General features: G+C 36.7%; 2 protein-coding genes and 1 pseudogene across 2 annotated transcripts; 2 read left to right on the forward strand and 1 right to left on the reverse strand.

Annotated features, from left to right (window-relative positions):
- The first annotated feature begins 6,813 nt into the window (after window positions 1–6,813).
- Window positions 6,814–11,391, forward strand: LOC120196555 (annotated as a pseudogene).
- LOC120196554 lies at window positions 7,116–8,829 on the forward strand. The gene is made up of 4 exons (XM_039198340.1): window positions 7,116–7,208; window positions 7,967–8,053; window positions 8,576–8,620; window positions 8,713–8,829. The coding sequence occupies exons 1-4, from the start codon at window positions 7,116–7,118 to the stop codon at window positions 8,827–8,829; spliced, it is 342 nt and encodes a 113-aa protein (XP_039054271.1).
- An 898-nt stretch (window positions 11,392–12,289) lies between the features above and the next one.
- On the reverse strand, window positions 12,290–13,350 carry LOC120196556 (dynamin-related protein 4C-like). The gene is made up of 4 exons (XM_039198341.1): window positions 13,341–13,350; window positions 13,087–13,257; window positions 12,716–12,995; window positions 12,290–12,659 (listed from the first exon to the last, which is right to left on the reverse strand). Exons 1-4 carry the CDS (start codon window positions 13,348–13,350, stop codon window positions 12,290–12,292), a joined length of 831 nt encoding a protein of 276 aa, XP_039054272.1.
- Window positions 13,351–17,658: the final 4,308 nt, after the last annotated feature.

Here is a 17,658-nt window from a genome sequence, read left to right on the forward strand (position 1 = left end):
ATAGTATTGGTACTGTTCTTCCAGTACCAATACCCTTACACATATTTTCTATTTTTCAACTCGATTTTTACCCAAATTTCATTTAAATTTCTTATTTTTACCTCCAACAATACCATTAAACTCATCATTACTTAACCCAACTAACTTTCATTCATTAATATTCCTATAACATCCAAATTCTCTAAAGAACACTTCAAACCAAGAATCAATCTACTTTTTCCAACATGTTTTTAATCATATTCAAGGCTTCTAATATCTTATTTACTTCTTTGACAAGTCAAATATACTTGTAAACCTCAATAAAAACTTATATTTCAACATATCATTTCAAAAATCCATTTTTTTCAATCTCAAATAATTCATCTGTCTCTTAGTGTTAATCCTCTTTAAAAATTCCTTAAGCTTCCACATCACTTAAGGTTTCAAGACCAAACCAAAAACTAAAAGAAAAACTAGCTAGATGGCTATGGGGAAAGCACAGTCACGGGGAAGAAGAAGGAGAAGAAGAGAACTTTGCCAGCTTTTTCCCATTTCTCCTTACCAATAAATATCCCCTTTTAAAAGAATATTAAATTCATTCATTCTAAAAGACTAAATTGTCCTTCCATTCTTCCATTCTTCCATTCTTCCTAATTAGTCTCAATCACAATTTCTAAACCATTTCTTATACTTTACCATTTATTCAATTTAATCCTCCAAATTTTAAATCATTTCAATATAGTCACTGACATGATATTTGACGTATTACAAATAGATTTTACTTCGGGATTCTTGTCAGTTACAGTCTACAACTCTCAACCCTTGTAACTTGCTTTTCTCTCATGTGAACTAATTTCCAGGTCAATCCTTTAAAATTAATTCTTGTTTGGATTAAAAATGACTGTCGAAGTTAACACCAACGCTACTTTAAGTGTTGGAAAAGCCCAGGCTTAGATTATGGTGTCTCAATAAGAGTCGAACCTGATCTTGATTTCCCTTAGTGAACCACCTCTAAGTTTGTTCTTATGAAGTTGAATTTGCTACAAGCTGATTCTTCTCCCCAACGATAAATCAAAACAACATTCAATCCAAGGTACAATATTTGAATTGAAAGTGTTGATATATTTAAAGGAAAGGTCGATTGCCAATCCTTGTTTGCAAAAAATGAAGAACGATACCTAAAGGTATGAGGAACTTTTCAATTCTCACAAAACAGATTGAGTTGTTGCTTAACTTTCGGCTAATTGGAGTTTAGCCACACATGGATTGGATCATGCTTAACATTGTGAAAAGAAAGAGATGAAAGAAAAGTTGAACTTCAATAAATAGTCGAGGAAATATAAATTCCAATACGAGTTCAAAGGTTGAACCTAACAGGCATTTATAACTCGAAAGTTCTAAGCAAATAAAATGAATAATTCATAATCAAACTAAAAATCCTATCAAGAGTTCTAATAAAATAACTAATTACTAAATAAAATAATAATAAAATAATCAAACTAAAAATCCTAAATAAAATAGTAATAATCAAATAATCAAATTAAAAAAATCCTAAATCTAAAAGGTTTATCACGAAAGATAAAAATAAATATTCAAGTCTTGTATTTCTGGTTGAATTCTATTCATCTTATGGATAATCTTATGCCATGTAAATTTCAATTAAATATTCAAGATAATTCCGCTTATCTTCTAGAAGATACTGACTAGACCATCAAAATCTGCTACTTTTTAGGGCTAATTAATCCAATGAAGCTCCTATAAAAAACCCAAAAAGAAACAAATTAGTAATATCTAAACAACAAATGAGGATATATAATAGTAAAAATATGCGATATTCAAACACTTATCACTATACCTCCTATTTCTCTCTTTTTTTTTTTAAATTTTTGGTTGACAAGTGATCGCATCAATTTTAGTGGTGAATGTCACTGTCAATATTTCTTTATTTTATTATCTCACATCTTTATTCTTTTGTTTTTAATAAATTCTGCTTTTATGATACACTTTTCTATGTTTTTTGGTTTTCTTTTTCAGTTGTTTGGCCATTCTTGTCGTTTATTTTTTTCTCGGAGTTGGATTTGACATCGCCACAGCTGATCAATATGACATTCATTTGTTATACCGCTGATCTTCCTTATTTTGGACTCTCAAATTAGATTTGGATAAGTAATATGCGTTCGTAGATAGTTTCCTCAAGATACTTGGCTATGGTTTGCGTTTTGTCGGTAATCTTTCAATACTTTAATCCCTTATCATGGTTCGTTTTTCATAATAGTAAGATATTTCCGTATCTACCTATTGTTCAAGTTTTTTGGATGAGTTTTTCATGTTTTCCTTGTTTGGTCATTATATGATATTAAGTGGCAAGTTTTTTTGTGTTAACTGTTATAGGAGAAAATCCTAATTATGCGTTTTGTTTAGGATTCTAATTGTAAATCTTCCTTTAATGTTAGATATTTTTATTTCTTAATAAAATTATTTTTTTATTTAAAAAAATCTATGAAAACGCAAAATGAATGTCTCAAGTTAAATTTTATCTAGACGGAAGATTGTTGACAATATTTCCAACTAGACGTCAATTTCATGGGCTTACGTATCTGTTTATGCGGATTTATAATGTATTTTGAGGGGGTTTTCATTTTTTTAATTGAAATGCCAGCCTTTTATTGAATTAAAAAATGTTCTAACTAAACCGTCCATATACGCTTACTAAATAAATGAAAGAACATAAACACTTGGAAGCTAAATAAACCTAAAGCAAAAACCCACTGAAAATAAAAAGAAACAAAACTAGTGCTAGCCTTTCCTTTCTTATGACTCAGACCATGGTTTTCAGAACCAGATCGGTTAGCGAATCGGTCATGCTATCAGTTCATTGATTTAATCGGTCGAACCGATTCGACCGATCGGAAGAACCGGACGATGTCATAATTATTTAAAAAAATTAAATAAAAATATCAAAAATATTTAATAAAAAATAATTTTTTATATCACAAGTCATATTCAAAGCAAGTCATAACATATATAAGTTAAAAACCATAAAATCAAGTGAAACAAAATGATTCAAATTAACTACAACATAATATTTAAGGTAAAACATATTAAATAATAAATATAATTATATAACTATAATTAAAAAATAAATTTGTGGTTAAAAAAATCATAACAAAATGATATTGTTTGGTTTAATTTTTTTTAAAAAACAATCCCACATGGTTAAGAAACATAGAAGATCATCCCAAAAGTCTAAAGAGAAAATATGAGAACAAAACAATCTCACATTGCTAAGAAACATAGAAGCGCATCACAACTAACTTCTATAAATAATAGAGGTAATTTGACATTCAAAATCATGGAGCCTTTCGGTGAGCATTGAGTGAACTATTCTTTCACTTCAATCAAGCTCGAATTTTAGGATTCAATCGAGCTTCTAATTTTTTTTTAGTTCAAGCCTTTTTGAGTTCAAGTTTCAATATTATATTTTGAGTTTGAGTTAAACTTGATAATTTTTAGCTTGTGAGTTTGAGTTGAGTTGAGCTTACTTTTAAAGTTTTCAAGTTCGAGTCGAGCTCAGCAATACTCGAGTTCGACTTGGCTCGTTTAACAAACGACATTGTTTGGTTTAATTTTTTTTTAAAAAAAAAACAAAAATCCCGGTTTTTCCCGGTTTTTCCGGTTTTTAGCCGGTCCAGTACGAACGGTTCAACGGTTCTGGCCGGTTCACTAATAACGGTTCAACCGGTTTAGATTGAACCGAACTAAACAACGGTTTCCGGTTGAACCGACCGATCCGATCCAATTTTCAAAACAGAGACTCAGAGAAAGCAAGGAAGATGAAACTCAAAGACTAGTTCATTTGAGCCAAAGAGAGATATTCCCAAGGAATCAATCTGCGAGGGGTCGATCCACCTTACGTCCTCTGCCGCTTGAACTTCCATGCAGCTAGGAGCTTCTTCGATCCAAAAATGATCGGTGGCATCGAGATCAGTAGCCGAGGCGAGAAGATGAGCCGTCCAGTTCCCATATCTTGGAGTGAAGTTGAAGCTACATGCATGCAGTGATTCCACTCGCCGTCGTGCTTCCCAGGTGAAAGCACTTATCTCTGACAAATACGGCTCCCTCGAAGTAAGTTTTTCGACCACTGTACGTGAGTCCCCTTCCATGATCACATCATGGACACCTAGATGAAGGGTGAACTGTACCGCATTTACTGTCGCTATAGCCTCTGCCATAAAAGTTGAGGTAATGTTTCGACTCAATCTTCTACATGCATCTAGGATGAAACCCTCACTGTCTCTGATGACCACTCACTCCAGACCAAGCTTCGGACTAGGACTGCAGGAACCGGGAGTCGAAGTTCACCTTAACAACCGGTGAAATGGGTGGTTTCCAGTGGACAAGCAATGGTGGTTGTGGTCCTGTCAATCTCGAATTGGCGTTAGCATAGTCCAAACATTGATCCCAGACGAGGGTAAGTAGCTCTTCTTTCCTTATCAAAGATCCTTGATGATAGTGCTTGTTTCGGGCAAACCACAAAGCCCACATATTCGCCATTATTTCTGCATGCTTATTTTTTAAGTTATTTCGTAGTAGCCATTGGAACCACTGGAATAAATCCACTGAAAGTACTTGTATCGACCATTCATAACCCAATTCAGACCAAACTAAAGTGGCAAGCGGACAATTGCGAGCAATATGTAGCCATGTTTCAACTACACCATTGCATCTCTCGCACAGGGGATTAAGGGCCAACCGTTTAGTGAATAATTTTTGCATTGTTGGGATATAGTTCTGAAGGAATTTCTATATTTGTAACTTGATTTTTCTTTAACATGCACTATCCAAACATAGTTACATGTGACTTTTACAGATTGAGAAACACTAACCTCACCGAATAGTAGCAGATAACCACTACGCACGCTGAACACCCCAGACTTCTCGCCACACCGAACTTGACAATCCCCTTGGGAAAACCTGGGAATCGGCATACTTAAGATTTGCTTCACTTCCTCTTCTCAAAATAAATTATTAATAAGCTCAACTTTCCATGACATCATGGTAATGTCGATTAAATCCGATAATCGTGTAACTGCATTATTACGAATGGATTCAATGCATCAAGGGAACTCGTTCCGTAACCAAAAGTCGTTCCATATTGAAATGGAGGTGTCCGTCCTCACCTTCCATCTTAACCTCTTCTCAAGCAGACCTCTTGCACTCCCCATACTGTGACATATGAATGAAGGGGATGAACCAAGCCTCGAATTCAGAAAATCAGTCATGCGGAAATACTTCGTGCGAAGCAATTTACTCACCACCGATGATGGATTTTGAAACAAACACCAGTCTGGCTTTTTTAGGAGGGGAACGTTGAATTTTTCCAAGTCTCTAAAGCCTGGCCCTCCATTGTCCTTTAATCGACATAGATTACTCCATGGACACCAGTGGATGCCTCGTTTTTGTTCTGACTTCTGCCACCAAAATTGAGCCATGAGGCTCTCTAGCTCGTTACACAGACTCTTCGGCAGTAAAAATCAGCTCATGACAAACAACAGAACAGCTTGAAGGACAACCTTTATGAAGACCTCCTTAACTTGAGACAGGGTACGCACACACCATCCTTTAATCTGTCTGCGAAACTTGTCCTTAAAATAGGCAAAAGCACCTTTTTTTTTCCGCCTCACAATTGCTAGAAGAACCAGATACTTCTTCGGATTTGAAGATTTTGAGACTTCCAAAATCTTACGTACATCATATCTATTGTCAAGTGACGTTTGAGCTGAAAAAGATACCCGACCTGTCAAAATTTATCACTTGGCCCAAACTATAACCATAGATTTGTAGGACTTCTTTAATTTGTGAAGCAACCCGACCTGTTGCCTCCCCAAAAATTATACTATCATCTACAAAGAAAAGATGTGAGATCACTGGTGCATAGCAGTTGATTTTTACCCCATTAATAACCACCGAGTAGGTGACCGAACAAATTCATCGTTTCAACATATCAATCCAATGGGAATCGAATCTCAATCGCTCCATAACAACCCAAATAAAGTGTCATTCAACACTATCATAGGTTTTTCTCATATCCTGCTTTAGGGCGAAGTAATCCTTACGACCCTCCCGCTTCTTCATAAAAGAATGTAAGAGCATATAAGCAATTATTGTGTTGTCTATTATCAAGCGACCCAGAACAAACGCGCTTTGTGCCTCGTTGATGCAAACATCCAGAATACTTTGCATCCAATTGACTAACATTTTCGAATTTTTTTTGAAGAGTACATAACTTATCGGCCGAAACTGGCTCAACTTGCTTGGGCTGTTAACTTTCGTTATAAGCAGTATATGAGTGTGATTTATCCGCATCGTATCCTCTCGGCCATGAATAAGATCAATACAAAACCTCGATACATCTGGACCAATCAGATGCCAAAACCGTTGATAGAAAAGGAGACCATGCTCTCCAAACGCCTTTAGAGGGGGCTCATAGGTCTGACAGCAGCAGTTACATCTTCCATTGTAAAATCCCGAATTAACAAAAGATTCACGTCTTCAATAACACGCTCATCAATGCATTCCATGATTCTACATCAATAATAATTAAAAAGTTAATGTCATGATTTAATAAGGCAGTGAAATTAAAACTTAAGAGGAGTTCATTGTTAAACATATAAAAATCTACAGTGTAATTGCAATGATATCCTAAGGACCGAAGCAAAAATATTTTTAGCATATTGCAAATTGGGCGTATGTTAGCAAAGACCCACGAACCCAATGTCCTTCCACTACCAGAATGAAGTGACCAGAGTTCGCTTACTATTTAACACATTTATTTATATTAAAAAAAACCTGGAGAAAGTTGCAGAATTTTGAAGTGGAACTTCAATGGTGAATCGCCCAAGAGCCCGCAAACGAGTCCACGCAACACCGTTCACCTGATGGTAGTACCTTTCAGAAGTGGTAATATATATATATATATACACCTAAAAACTAATACAATACCTTTCTTTCGGAGGGATGGTCATTGCTAAATTATCATTGGTTTTTTCTATGCTTCATCTTTTGGGTTGATTTGGAGGTTTGGGTGTTTGATATTATCACTTTTTTTTATATGTCGGAGTGATATTTGCGGTGAAATGGTGGCGATTGCTTTGGCTGATATGCACGACTGTGGGCCTAAGAAGAAAGAGTTGAAGAAGTTTAAGGGCACTGCTGGAACTCAAAATGCTGTCAAACCAATAATTTCTTTGCAACCCAGATCGGCTTTTAATATTTTCTTGTAAATTTCTCACTTCTGATGCCTCACTTTACTTTTCATTCTTCAATATTATCCATTTATTTACATTTTTTGAAGTTGTTTTGGTTTTGGTATATTTGAGAAATCTTAATGATGCTAGTGGGGATTCTAATCTTAAAACCTCAAATTTATAGAGAATTTCTTATAGTCGTCTGCTCTATAGTTGTGTTTGTAGCATCTACTGAATATTCTGTCAAATTTGGCTACTTTTTGTTTGCATTTATTATTATTATTATTCTTTTGATAGAGGACACTACTTTGTTGGAAGCCTGGATTTCAGTCCATCTCTTTAATTTTAGGAGAAACATTTACTTTGTCAAATACCTAGGAGCTTTGTTTATTTGTATGTCCCTATGGTTATTTATGACCTGATTTTACATTCAACCTGTTAACCAGATCTTGGTGGTTGAGGAAATGGAAAAATGGTATTAAACTGCAACTTTATGACTGATCTTGAGTTGATTGATTGTACAAGCTAAAATGAATTATTTTCGTTTGATGTGTTACTTAGGGAAACCTTTATGGAAACCAACAAGAACGGAAATTTCATTGATATTGACCGGAAGGGGTTTGAAACTTGGAAAAAACATATGTGAGGAGGTAATGGTCATCCCGAGTTGTCATTACTCTCCATTGCAAGTTTTCTGTTGGTATTTCGTATCTAGTATTGCTTCTTATCTTTCTTTGTAGGAGAGAAAAACATATGTTACTCAAGCTGAAAAGGTGAACTCAGCCTACATGAAGGATGTGGTTGCAGAGGAGAAAAATATTATAAAGGTGAATGGTGTTCAGACTTTATGTGTGTTAAATTGATCTAAACTATGTCTAGAGTAACCTAAACGCATTTTGGGCATGATTGATGATATCAATTATTCTGCTTTTCATAACAATGTGGATACATTTTGAATGTTTAATCATAAAACTTGTGTAGATTCTTAAACCTGAAGTTTATGGATTCTGTTTTCTGTGTTATCAGCTGATGATTCTAAAGAAATATGATTTTGAACGCACGATCCTATCATCTTCACATGATTATCGTTAGCATAACTGTTTCTCGATCTTAATGTTTTCTACTATAACCAATATATGATTAGCTGTGATTTGGCGTGATAATTAGCTTCTCTAAATCTTCCTCCCTGATGGGTTTTGTATATTTTGCCGTGTTTGAGCTTATTTGCTTCCCTTCTTGAACTTGAAAGTTAGCATATCGATTGTCCAAACTTCAAAATAGAACAAAGCTTTGCATCTATTCTTTCTTATTCGAAGTTATTAAGCATTTTAGCAATGAGTTTCTTTTAGGTGGATGATGAGGCTGATTCCGCAACGGTTGGGAAATTTGATCAGGTTTGCATACATGTTTGGGACACATAAAACATAGCAACTATGGATAAATTTACATCCGTTTTTTAATCATCTCTTATTCATGGAATTTACAGTTCTATGAAGATTTCGAGTTGTATGAGACGTCGGATGATGGTGAACAATACTACTCTGGAGGATTCAAGAGCTTAAACACAAGTGAATGGTACTCTTCACTGCTTCTGCATTTGTAACATAATTGTTATCATGTGGAAGTAGATGTAAACAAAATCTCTCTCGACTTTTCAGGTTGATCAACTAAGTTAACCGCATTCATATATCACGCTCGTGCTCGGCACTGGTAAATTATGACCTTGGTGAAGCAGAGAAACCGCCATGGATGACTGAACTTAAAGAGCTTGCCGTTTTTGTTGAACCCTTTTGTTTCATGTCAATGGGACCTTGCAGTTGTTCCGTTTTGTAAAGGGCAAGTCATTAAGCTATTGTATAGTAGTTGTAGGAGTTTATTTGTTACTGGGCAGGGCTTGAGAGAAGAAGCATTTATTTTGTGTATTCCGCAAGCAGTACATAAAAATGGGGAGCAAATGCAAGATGAATGACATTGCTAACCTTCTGCAAACTTGCATAGACAACAAATCTTTTCTGCTAAGCAAAGTGCTCCATGCTCATTTTCTCCGCAACAACCTTTTAACCAACACTTTCCTATGCAATTGTCTCGTCAAACTCTATTCCAAATGCAACGACCCGTCCTCTGCGGATTGCACGTTCCATACCCATCGCAAGGACATTTATTCATTGAATGCCATTTTGAGCTTCCATTGCAAAGATGGGAACTTAAATCCCTGAAAGAAACGTTGTCTCCAGGAACAACTTGGTTAGTTTAATGTTAGAAAATGGGTACCAGGACAAAGCGTGGGATATTTTTTAGCTTATGGTTTCGGAAGGTTTTTTGCCTACCCATGTCACCTTTACTAGCGTTTTAAGTAGTTGTGGAAACGTTTTGGATTTGCAGCTTGGGAAGATATGCTACGGTCATGTTATTAAGATCGATCTTGATAAGAATATATTTGTCTGTAAAGGATTATTGTCTGTTTATGCTAAATGTGGGGTTATGAGAGATTCTGTTCAAATTTTTTCGGATATTGATGACCCTAATGAAGTTTCTTTTACTTCAATGATGGGTGGGTTAGGAAGTATTGACGGGGTCTTTGAGGCTTTGGAGATGTTAGAATGATGTGTAGAAAAGGGGTTCGGATTGATTCTGTTTCCTTCTCTGCTGTTTTGACTGTTTTTGCAAAGGGGGAGAGTATGGTGAATCAGATTGCTATGAAGATAGTGATAGATTATCATGTAATGTTGAACTTGGGGAGCAAGTACATGGTCTTTCAATTAAGCTTGGATTTGAAAATGATCTTTGTTTTAGTAATTCGTTGCTTGATATGTATGCTAAGAATGGGACTATGAACAATGCTGAGATAGTGTTTCATAATTTGGGAAAAGTCAGTGTTGTTTCCTGGAATATTATGATTGCTGGATATGGCCCGAAAGGAAATGGTGGGAAAGCTATAGTGTTTCGAAAGGATGCAGTTTTGTGGTTTTGAACCTGGTGAGGTTACTTATATTAATATGCTCACAGCATGCGTAAAGTGTGGAGATGTCGAAACTGCACGTCAGATGTTTGATAACATGTCGTGCCCGAGTGTTATTTCATGGAATGCTATAATCTCTGGCTATTCCCAGAATGAGAATCACAAAGAAGCAATAGATCTTTTCAGGGAAATGCAGTTTCAAACTGTAAAACCTGATCGGACTACTGTGACCGTCATCCTAAAACAGGTCCATGCTGCGCTGCAAAAGGCAGCTCTTCATACCGAAAATTATGTTGCTAGTGGACTGATTGGCATGTACTCAAAGTGTGGGAGGACAGAAATGGTAGGGCACATATTTTCTTCTCTGCCGGAGCTAGATATTGTCTGTTGGAATTCTATGATTGCAGGTCTTACTCTTAACTATACAAAGAAGTTTTCATGCTCTTTAAGCAAATACTACGTGGTAGAATGTCGCCTACCGAGTTCTGTTATGCAACAGTATTGAGCTGTTGCACAAAACTATCTTCTTCATTTCAAGGCAGACAGATCCACTCTCAGGTAGTGAAAGACGGCTACGAGAGTGATGTGTTTGTGGGCACTGCTCTTGTTGATATGTATTGTAAATGTGGTGACATAGATGAGGCACAGAAGCATTTCGATATGATGCCTGTAAGAAACGTTGTTACATGGAATGAGATGATACACGGATATGCTGAGAATGGACGTGGAGATGATGCTGCTCGTCTATATGAAGACATTATTGCATCAGGTGTAAAACCTGATCGCATAACATTTATTTCTGTTGACTGCATGTAGTCACTCAGGATTAGTAGATCAGGGGTTCAGAATTTTCAACTCAATGCAGATTGAGCATGGGACTTGCATCATCGACTGTCTTGGTCAAGCAGGTCATTTTCATGACGTAGAGCTCCTTATGGTGCAGATGCCATATAAAGCTGATCTGGTTGCTGTAGAGTCCATGGAAATGTCCGCTTAGATCAACGAGCAGCAGAGGCACTCTTCCGGCTCGACCCTGAGAGTTCCACACCGTATGTGCTTCTAGTCAATATCTGTTCTTCTTTAGGAAGATGGGACGATGTAAGGGCCATTAGAGAGATGATCAGTGACAAACAGATTGTTAAAGATCCTGGATATAGTTGGACTAAAGAGAAAGAGCAGGATACAAGTTTATTTGTTGCGAGATAGACAAACTTCATTGTCTCTCAGAAAACTGAGCTTAACATTGTATTATTCAGTGTTCCAAATCAATATAAAGAGTTTAACATTTAAAGGATTAATTAGTCCATTGTATTATTTCTGTAAAACATTGTCACATATGAAACAGACAAAAACTTAAAAGCACTCTATAAAGCAAAGCATTAAGACATAAATTTGAAGTGAAAAAAAAGAAAAGAAAAAACTTTCCTGTCCATGATCTTGTCCACATTATCTTTGGACTCCTTTAACAGCTCGATGCTCGTTTTGAGCTTCGTACGCTTTGCAGCCATTACAGGGGATTGCATTGTCATCCTCTCAATTCCATGCCCATCTGCTTCCATCAACTACTTCAAAATCTCCTCCATTTCATTGTTCACAAGATTATGAACACTTTACTGTAAATGCAATGCTATTGAATCAACCTATCTCACCTCAAATATCTTCCAGTAAGTACACATTCTCATCTTTAGGTCAAAAGCTTGCTGCAGAAGCAAAACATTCTTATGCTGTCTCAGATGTTCAATTTCAATTTCCCCAATGCCTTGAAGAACCATCGAGAAAGGCATCTGCCTCGTGTTTGGTCCGGTATTTACTGGACTTATGAAGTAGTCTTGTTGGCTCATGAGCTTCGTCCACTCCGTCTTGTAATCAGGGTTACAAGTATAAACTGTCAGCCTTTCCATTTCTACAATCTCCTTCACTCTGTTGATTGATTGCTCCCTCATCTTTTGAACAAGTTTGTGAGCAGCTCGTTTGGTGGATACCTTGAAGAGGTAATACATTTCTGAGTGTCACGTAAAAACTGACATCACAACATCATCTATGTAATCCCAAGCATTTTCCGTGAATTCGTTTGGCAGATGCAATATCCTCTCGATTTTTCTTTTTAGGATACGGAGCAATGCTTTGCAGCGAAGGAAGGAAGGTAATTTGATACTTTGATTCCTCTAAAATCTTCCAAAACCTTGATCTCTTCTGCTAAAAAGTCTTTTGCAAGATTACTTTCCTTGCAGTTGTGAAGGTCATCGGAAAACTTGTTGAGCATTTCGACAAACCGAGCAGTTCCGTGCTTTGTATTGTCATAAGGGAATTCATCAAATTCCCTTCTCCAGAGAAACTTCTTGAGGGATTCTTTAGCTGCTCCAATGATCCTCATAAGAGTTTGCGTGGCCTCGGCAATAGAACTCAAAGCCTCGGGCATTTTCTCTAGCTCTGAAACATTTGCCTTCAGCTTTGCTCTATTTTTTTCACAATCTCTGGTAAGCACTTTACAATGATGTTAGCCTGAATTTGAACAAGCTTTTGGGCTAACACTGGAACACCCACCATTGATTTATCAATGCTTGATAAATGTGTATTAGTTTCGAACAATCCGGCCTCTTCCTTCCTTGCTTCTTCTTGGGAAGCATCACCAACATGATTTCGAACACAAACATAACCGAATCCTATATTCACATCATTTGCAGTAACCTTCTCGAGAAGCTCTTCGGGTTCCTTATCGGCCTTGGTAACCACAGCGAGTGTGCTCTCACCAGTCTTGTCCACTTGCTGCGACATCCTAATGGATTCACAAGTTGAAAAATCGTCGGTGGCTGACAAAAAAATTAAGGATAATGTTTTCCTTAGGTGTTCTGTACTGGATGATGATGTCTATGACCTGCTCATGTATATTTTCAGGCTGACCATGGACAGGCACTCTCAAGAGTCCAGGAAGATCAATCATGGTAAGATCAGGAATCCCATGCTTCTTCACCACTAAAGTTATCGAGGTGTTGTATATGCTCTTACCACGGCCTGCAACCTCATCAGTTGCGATATTTATGGCTGTTACAATCTGGAATTCCTCCGCTGGAACTATTTTGCCAAGGATTCAAGAACACTAGACTTTCCTGATGACTGGTCTGTTGAAACTGCATGTTGCTTCATTAGTGGGTTACTGACTCCCATTTCGTTAACTGTATGCAAGGTGGTAAGTGCGGGTTATCCCACATTTTAGTGATCCCACGTTCGATGGCATGAATAGTTTTAAGTGGTTTTTTGATGGAAAAAAACACTATAAATATGAGACATAGTCAAGGTCCCTATGAACCAAAAACATTTAAAGTATTTCCACCTTTAAGAGAGAAATTTATTTCATCTAGTGAGGTCTTGAGTGTTTAGAAGATCTTTGACGGCTGGAGTTTTGTGCAGCCAAATTTGAAGTGTTCGAAAGTGGTTTATGGTGATCAACCGTGGTTTGATGGTGTTGTAACCACATCCCGGATTTCGACATACGGTATTAGTAATGGTGGAAAGTATTTATAAACAAACCTTTTCCGCTGCATTTATGCTCGATATTGATAAGATACCACTAAAGCTATCTAATATGAAATAATGGAAGAAACAAAGGCAGTACTCTCTGAAGCTTTATTTAGAAAGCTATAAAATCTCTAAACCTAAAGACGAATTGTTTATACATGAAGTAAAGAAGGGAAATATAACTTCATGCATAATATAAAGCATAACTGCATGGTAACAAAAAAAACCCTAGTAGTCACGCAACACACACATGCAATAACCACGTGTACATAATACTAACATTCACCGTACTTCTAAGCCTTCGGCTTCCTTAGTGCACCAACATTCCCCTTGCTACTACACTTGTTCAAAACAACTTGTCGAGGTCGAAGCTGACTGACCAGCAATTTTTGTCTATGCTTAAAAAATGAAGGAGAAGACAACGATTTAGTCAGAACACCCACAACCTGTTCATAAGTAGGAACTTCATAAACTTGTAAACGCCTAGCCGCAACCATTTCTCGAACAAAAAAAAATCAATCTCAACATGCTTGAACTTAGAATGAAGAACTGGATGTGCACAGACTGCAACAACATTAGAATTGTTGCACCACAAAGTAGAACGACCATGAGGCACCACATGCAACTCTTTAAGTAAGGACTCAATCCACACAATATCAGCAACAACAGAGGAAACACTCTGACACTTCGCCTCTGTAGTAGATCGGGCAACAACCTGCTGCTTGCAAGAACTCCACGAAACAAGATTAATCCAAAAAATATGCAATAACCCGAAGTGGAATGCCTATCATCCACATCAGACCCCCAATTGGCATTAGTAAAGCCAGTTAAAGACATTCGGAAAGAAGTAGTGAATCGTAAACCATAATCAACAGTACCTTGGAGATAGCACAAGATCCTTTTCACAACCTAAAAATACACATCATGAGGAGACTACATGAACTGACATACCCGATTAATAGAAAAGGTAATGTCAGGCCGAGTAACCATAATATACTGCAATGTACCAACGATACTCTTATACTGAGCATCATTCTCAATAGGCACCCCAACATCAGCAGCCAACTTACAGTTTGAAACCATAGGCGTGGGAAAACTCTTTGTATATCGCCAAAACAATGCTTTTACAATAGTTCATGAATGTATTTCTGTTAACTTAACACCAAACCATCAGAATTGTGACATACCTCAATACCTAAGAAAAAATTATGAGGGCCAAGATCCTTCAAAGAAAATTTCTCTTTCAATAACCATACTTTGAACTTCACATGCATCACTCCCGATAAGAATAATGTCATCAACATATACCAACATGTAGACAACACTACCCTAAGATTTTTGAACAAAAAGAGAAGAGTCAGATTTTTCCAAAACAAAGTGTTTGGAGACAAGATACTCTATGAGACTATCATCAAGCCTGAGGAGCTTGCTTCAGACCATAAATGACTTTTTTCAGTGTGCAATGCAAACCAAGTTGCAATCACCTTGAACAAACCCATATGGATGAGTCATATAAACTTTCTCAGACAAAACATCATTAAAAAATGCATTGTTAATGTCCACTTGACACAACAACCACCCTTTTGTCAAAGCAAGACAAAGAATCACTCGAACAGTAGTCGGTTTCACAACTGAACTAAAAACTTCAGCAAAATCAATACCCGATTGTTGAAGAAACCCTTTTGCAGCAAGACAAACCTTATACCGAGACACAAACCCATCAACATTCCTCTTGACCTTGAAGATCCATTTACAGTTAACAACCATGCAATTCTCAGGAAGAGAAACAAGACTCCAAGTTTTGTTAGCCATTAAAGTATCATACTCTTCTTGAGTCGCTCTCTTCCAGTGAGGAGTCAACATGACATCTTTTATATTTCTAGGTTCCTCATCAGGGCACACATGAAAAAGCCTAGGTTTTTGAATGCTTGCTTTAACCCTAGTGATCATGGGATGTGTGTTTTGACAACCAGAGCATAAACCAACCATATAAACGAGCGTAGCATCAATAACCATAGATGAATCACACATAAAATACCCTCGGGTAAAAAATAATCCATAGGGCACACATCACGATTAAGAGAAAAAGACGAAGCAGAATCATGTTCACCTGGCAAAGAAAGACCAATCCCATCAAGAAAAAGGTCACCAGGTGCATGAAAATGGGCTTTTCGACCTAACTATCACCCTATTTTTCTAATATTCTCGATGTAACACCGTTTTCCAATATTTCCCAAAGTAACACCCATTCGGCTGATGTGGAGTTAAGACGCGTTCCTGGGAGCCCGCTTTAATGATATTTACTGATATGGAGGTAAGGTGCGTTTCAGGGGAAGCTCCTTCCAGCTGGTGGAAAGAGCATTTCAGGGGACGTACCTTTCGAAAGCTCTTTTGGGGGAACACACTTTTCATCAGGTTTTGAATTAGGGTTCTAGTTTAGGGTTGAATATGATAGTGGTTTAGGGTTATTAGAATTTTATAATTTTTTAGGTAAAGGGTTTTAGTTATGATTTAAGAATGTTGAAGGTATTTTTTATTTTTTATTTAAGTTGGAGAGATTTTAGGTTAAAGTGGTATAGGGTTCATTAAGGTGAAAGTGGTGAAGGATTTTGTAAGTTAAAGTGGTTTAGGGTTTTTAAGGTGAGAGTGATCAAGGGTTGTGTAGGTCAAATTGGTTTAGGGTAAGGTTTGATTAAAATGAAAATGTTAATCAATTGAAGTAAGAGGTAAGTGGGAAATTTATGTAGAAAATACACATGCATTGGAAAATTGTAGAAAATGCAATTAGATTGAAATATTAGAAACAAAGACATACATTGAAATAAAAAATGCAATTATATAAGTAAGGGTTAATGGTTAAGTGATGATAAAGAGCTGAATATTTTTCCCTATTGTGGCCGATGTTTCTGGAATGCCCACATCTTTTTTATTCTGTTGACCTCTCCTGAATATCCATATCACAATGAATTTGAGTGGATTTTGGACAACCTAAGTCCTTTAATAGCAACAGATCTGGTACAATTGTAAGTCAAGTTTGAATCTCATCTGGGTCTTTTTCGTTACCTATGGGGGGAAATCAAATTCATATACCTTGAATATTTGTGAAAGTTGGTATACGGGATCAACATAACTTTAGTAGTCCAAATGAGAATGTGAGAAAGCTGTTGTGACATGAGAGCATGAATATTTGAGTGCTTGAAAGAAACCACAATCACATCACCTCTCTTGCAGATTAACTTTGAAAGAGTTAGCTTCAATCCCTTGAAGAGGACGTGGTATTTTAGGTAATGATCGCTTGTGAATGTATATGCTAAGGCAAGCTAATCTGTGCAAGTATACACAATCGATGCAAGTAATATAGTAGTGAGTGAGTTTCGTCTCCACAGGGATTGGATTAGAAATATCTTTCCACCACAACTAGAAATAATGCCACAAATTAATCCTACTGAGTATTAAAGCTAAAAATTAATATTAAGGAGCTAAGAATAATGATTCAATGATTGCAGACAAGTGTGGTCGAGACAAAGAAAATATACAGACAGATAAAACAAAACAAGTATTGGATTAAATATAATGCAAACAACCTCACATATTCAGACGTGTCACAGAGAACTGATGCTAAACTATTGTCTCGGCAACAATTATTTTAAGCTCAGAGTGAATTATTATGACTCACTAAACTGCCTGACAAGATTACTAGGTATTCTTAGATGGTTTCTATGGCAATACCTCTCGACATTAACTATAGATGTTGTCTTAACCTACTCTAGCCTTTATCTCTTTTAGTTTGAAACTCACTCCTTATCTCTAAGGTAGGCAAGTTAGAACTTCACCATCCCAGATTCATTCCTTTGCTCACGTTGATCTCTCTTAATTCTATTGAATTCAAGAATCACTTTCTAGACAAAAGGCTATCTCTCGATGCAATGCCAGACATGTTTTACCGAATCCCCAGGC

Source organism: Hibiscus syriacus, unplaced genomic scaffold (genome assembly GCF_006381635.1).
Source record: "Hibiscus syriacus cultivar Baekdansim isolate YM2019G1 unplaced genomic scaffold, ASM638163v2 tig00117034_pilon, whole genome shotgun sequence".
NCBI lineage: Eukaryota > Viridiplantae > Streptophyta > Magnoliopsida > Malvales > Malvaceae > Hibiscus > Hibiscus syriacus.

Bases quoted from the DNA above. Each gene is read 5' to 3' on its own strand.
- LOC120196554 (XM_039198340.1), top strand. From the start codon at position 7,116: ATGGTGGCGATTGCTTTGGCTGATATGCACGACTGTGGGCCTAAGAAG. The intron at 7,209-7,966 runs GTCAAACCAATA...CTTTCTTTGTAG, and splicing joins CTGCTGGAACTCAAAATGCT to GAGAGAAAAACATATGTTAC. The intron at 8,054-8,575 runs GTGAATGGTGTT...AGTTTCTTTTAG, and splicing joins AGGAGAAAAATATTATAAAG to GTGGATGATGAGGCTGATTC.
- LOC120196556 (XM_039198341.1), bottom strand. The intron at 12,996-13,086 runs GTCAGCCTGAAA...TTTTTTTGTCAG, and splicing joins CTTGAGAGTGCCTGTCCATG to CCACCGACGATTTTTCAACT. The intron at 12,660-12,715 runs GTTAGCCCAAAA...AGTGCTTACCAG, and splicing joins TCAATGGTGGGTGTTCCAGT to AGATTGTGAAAAAAATAGAG.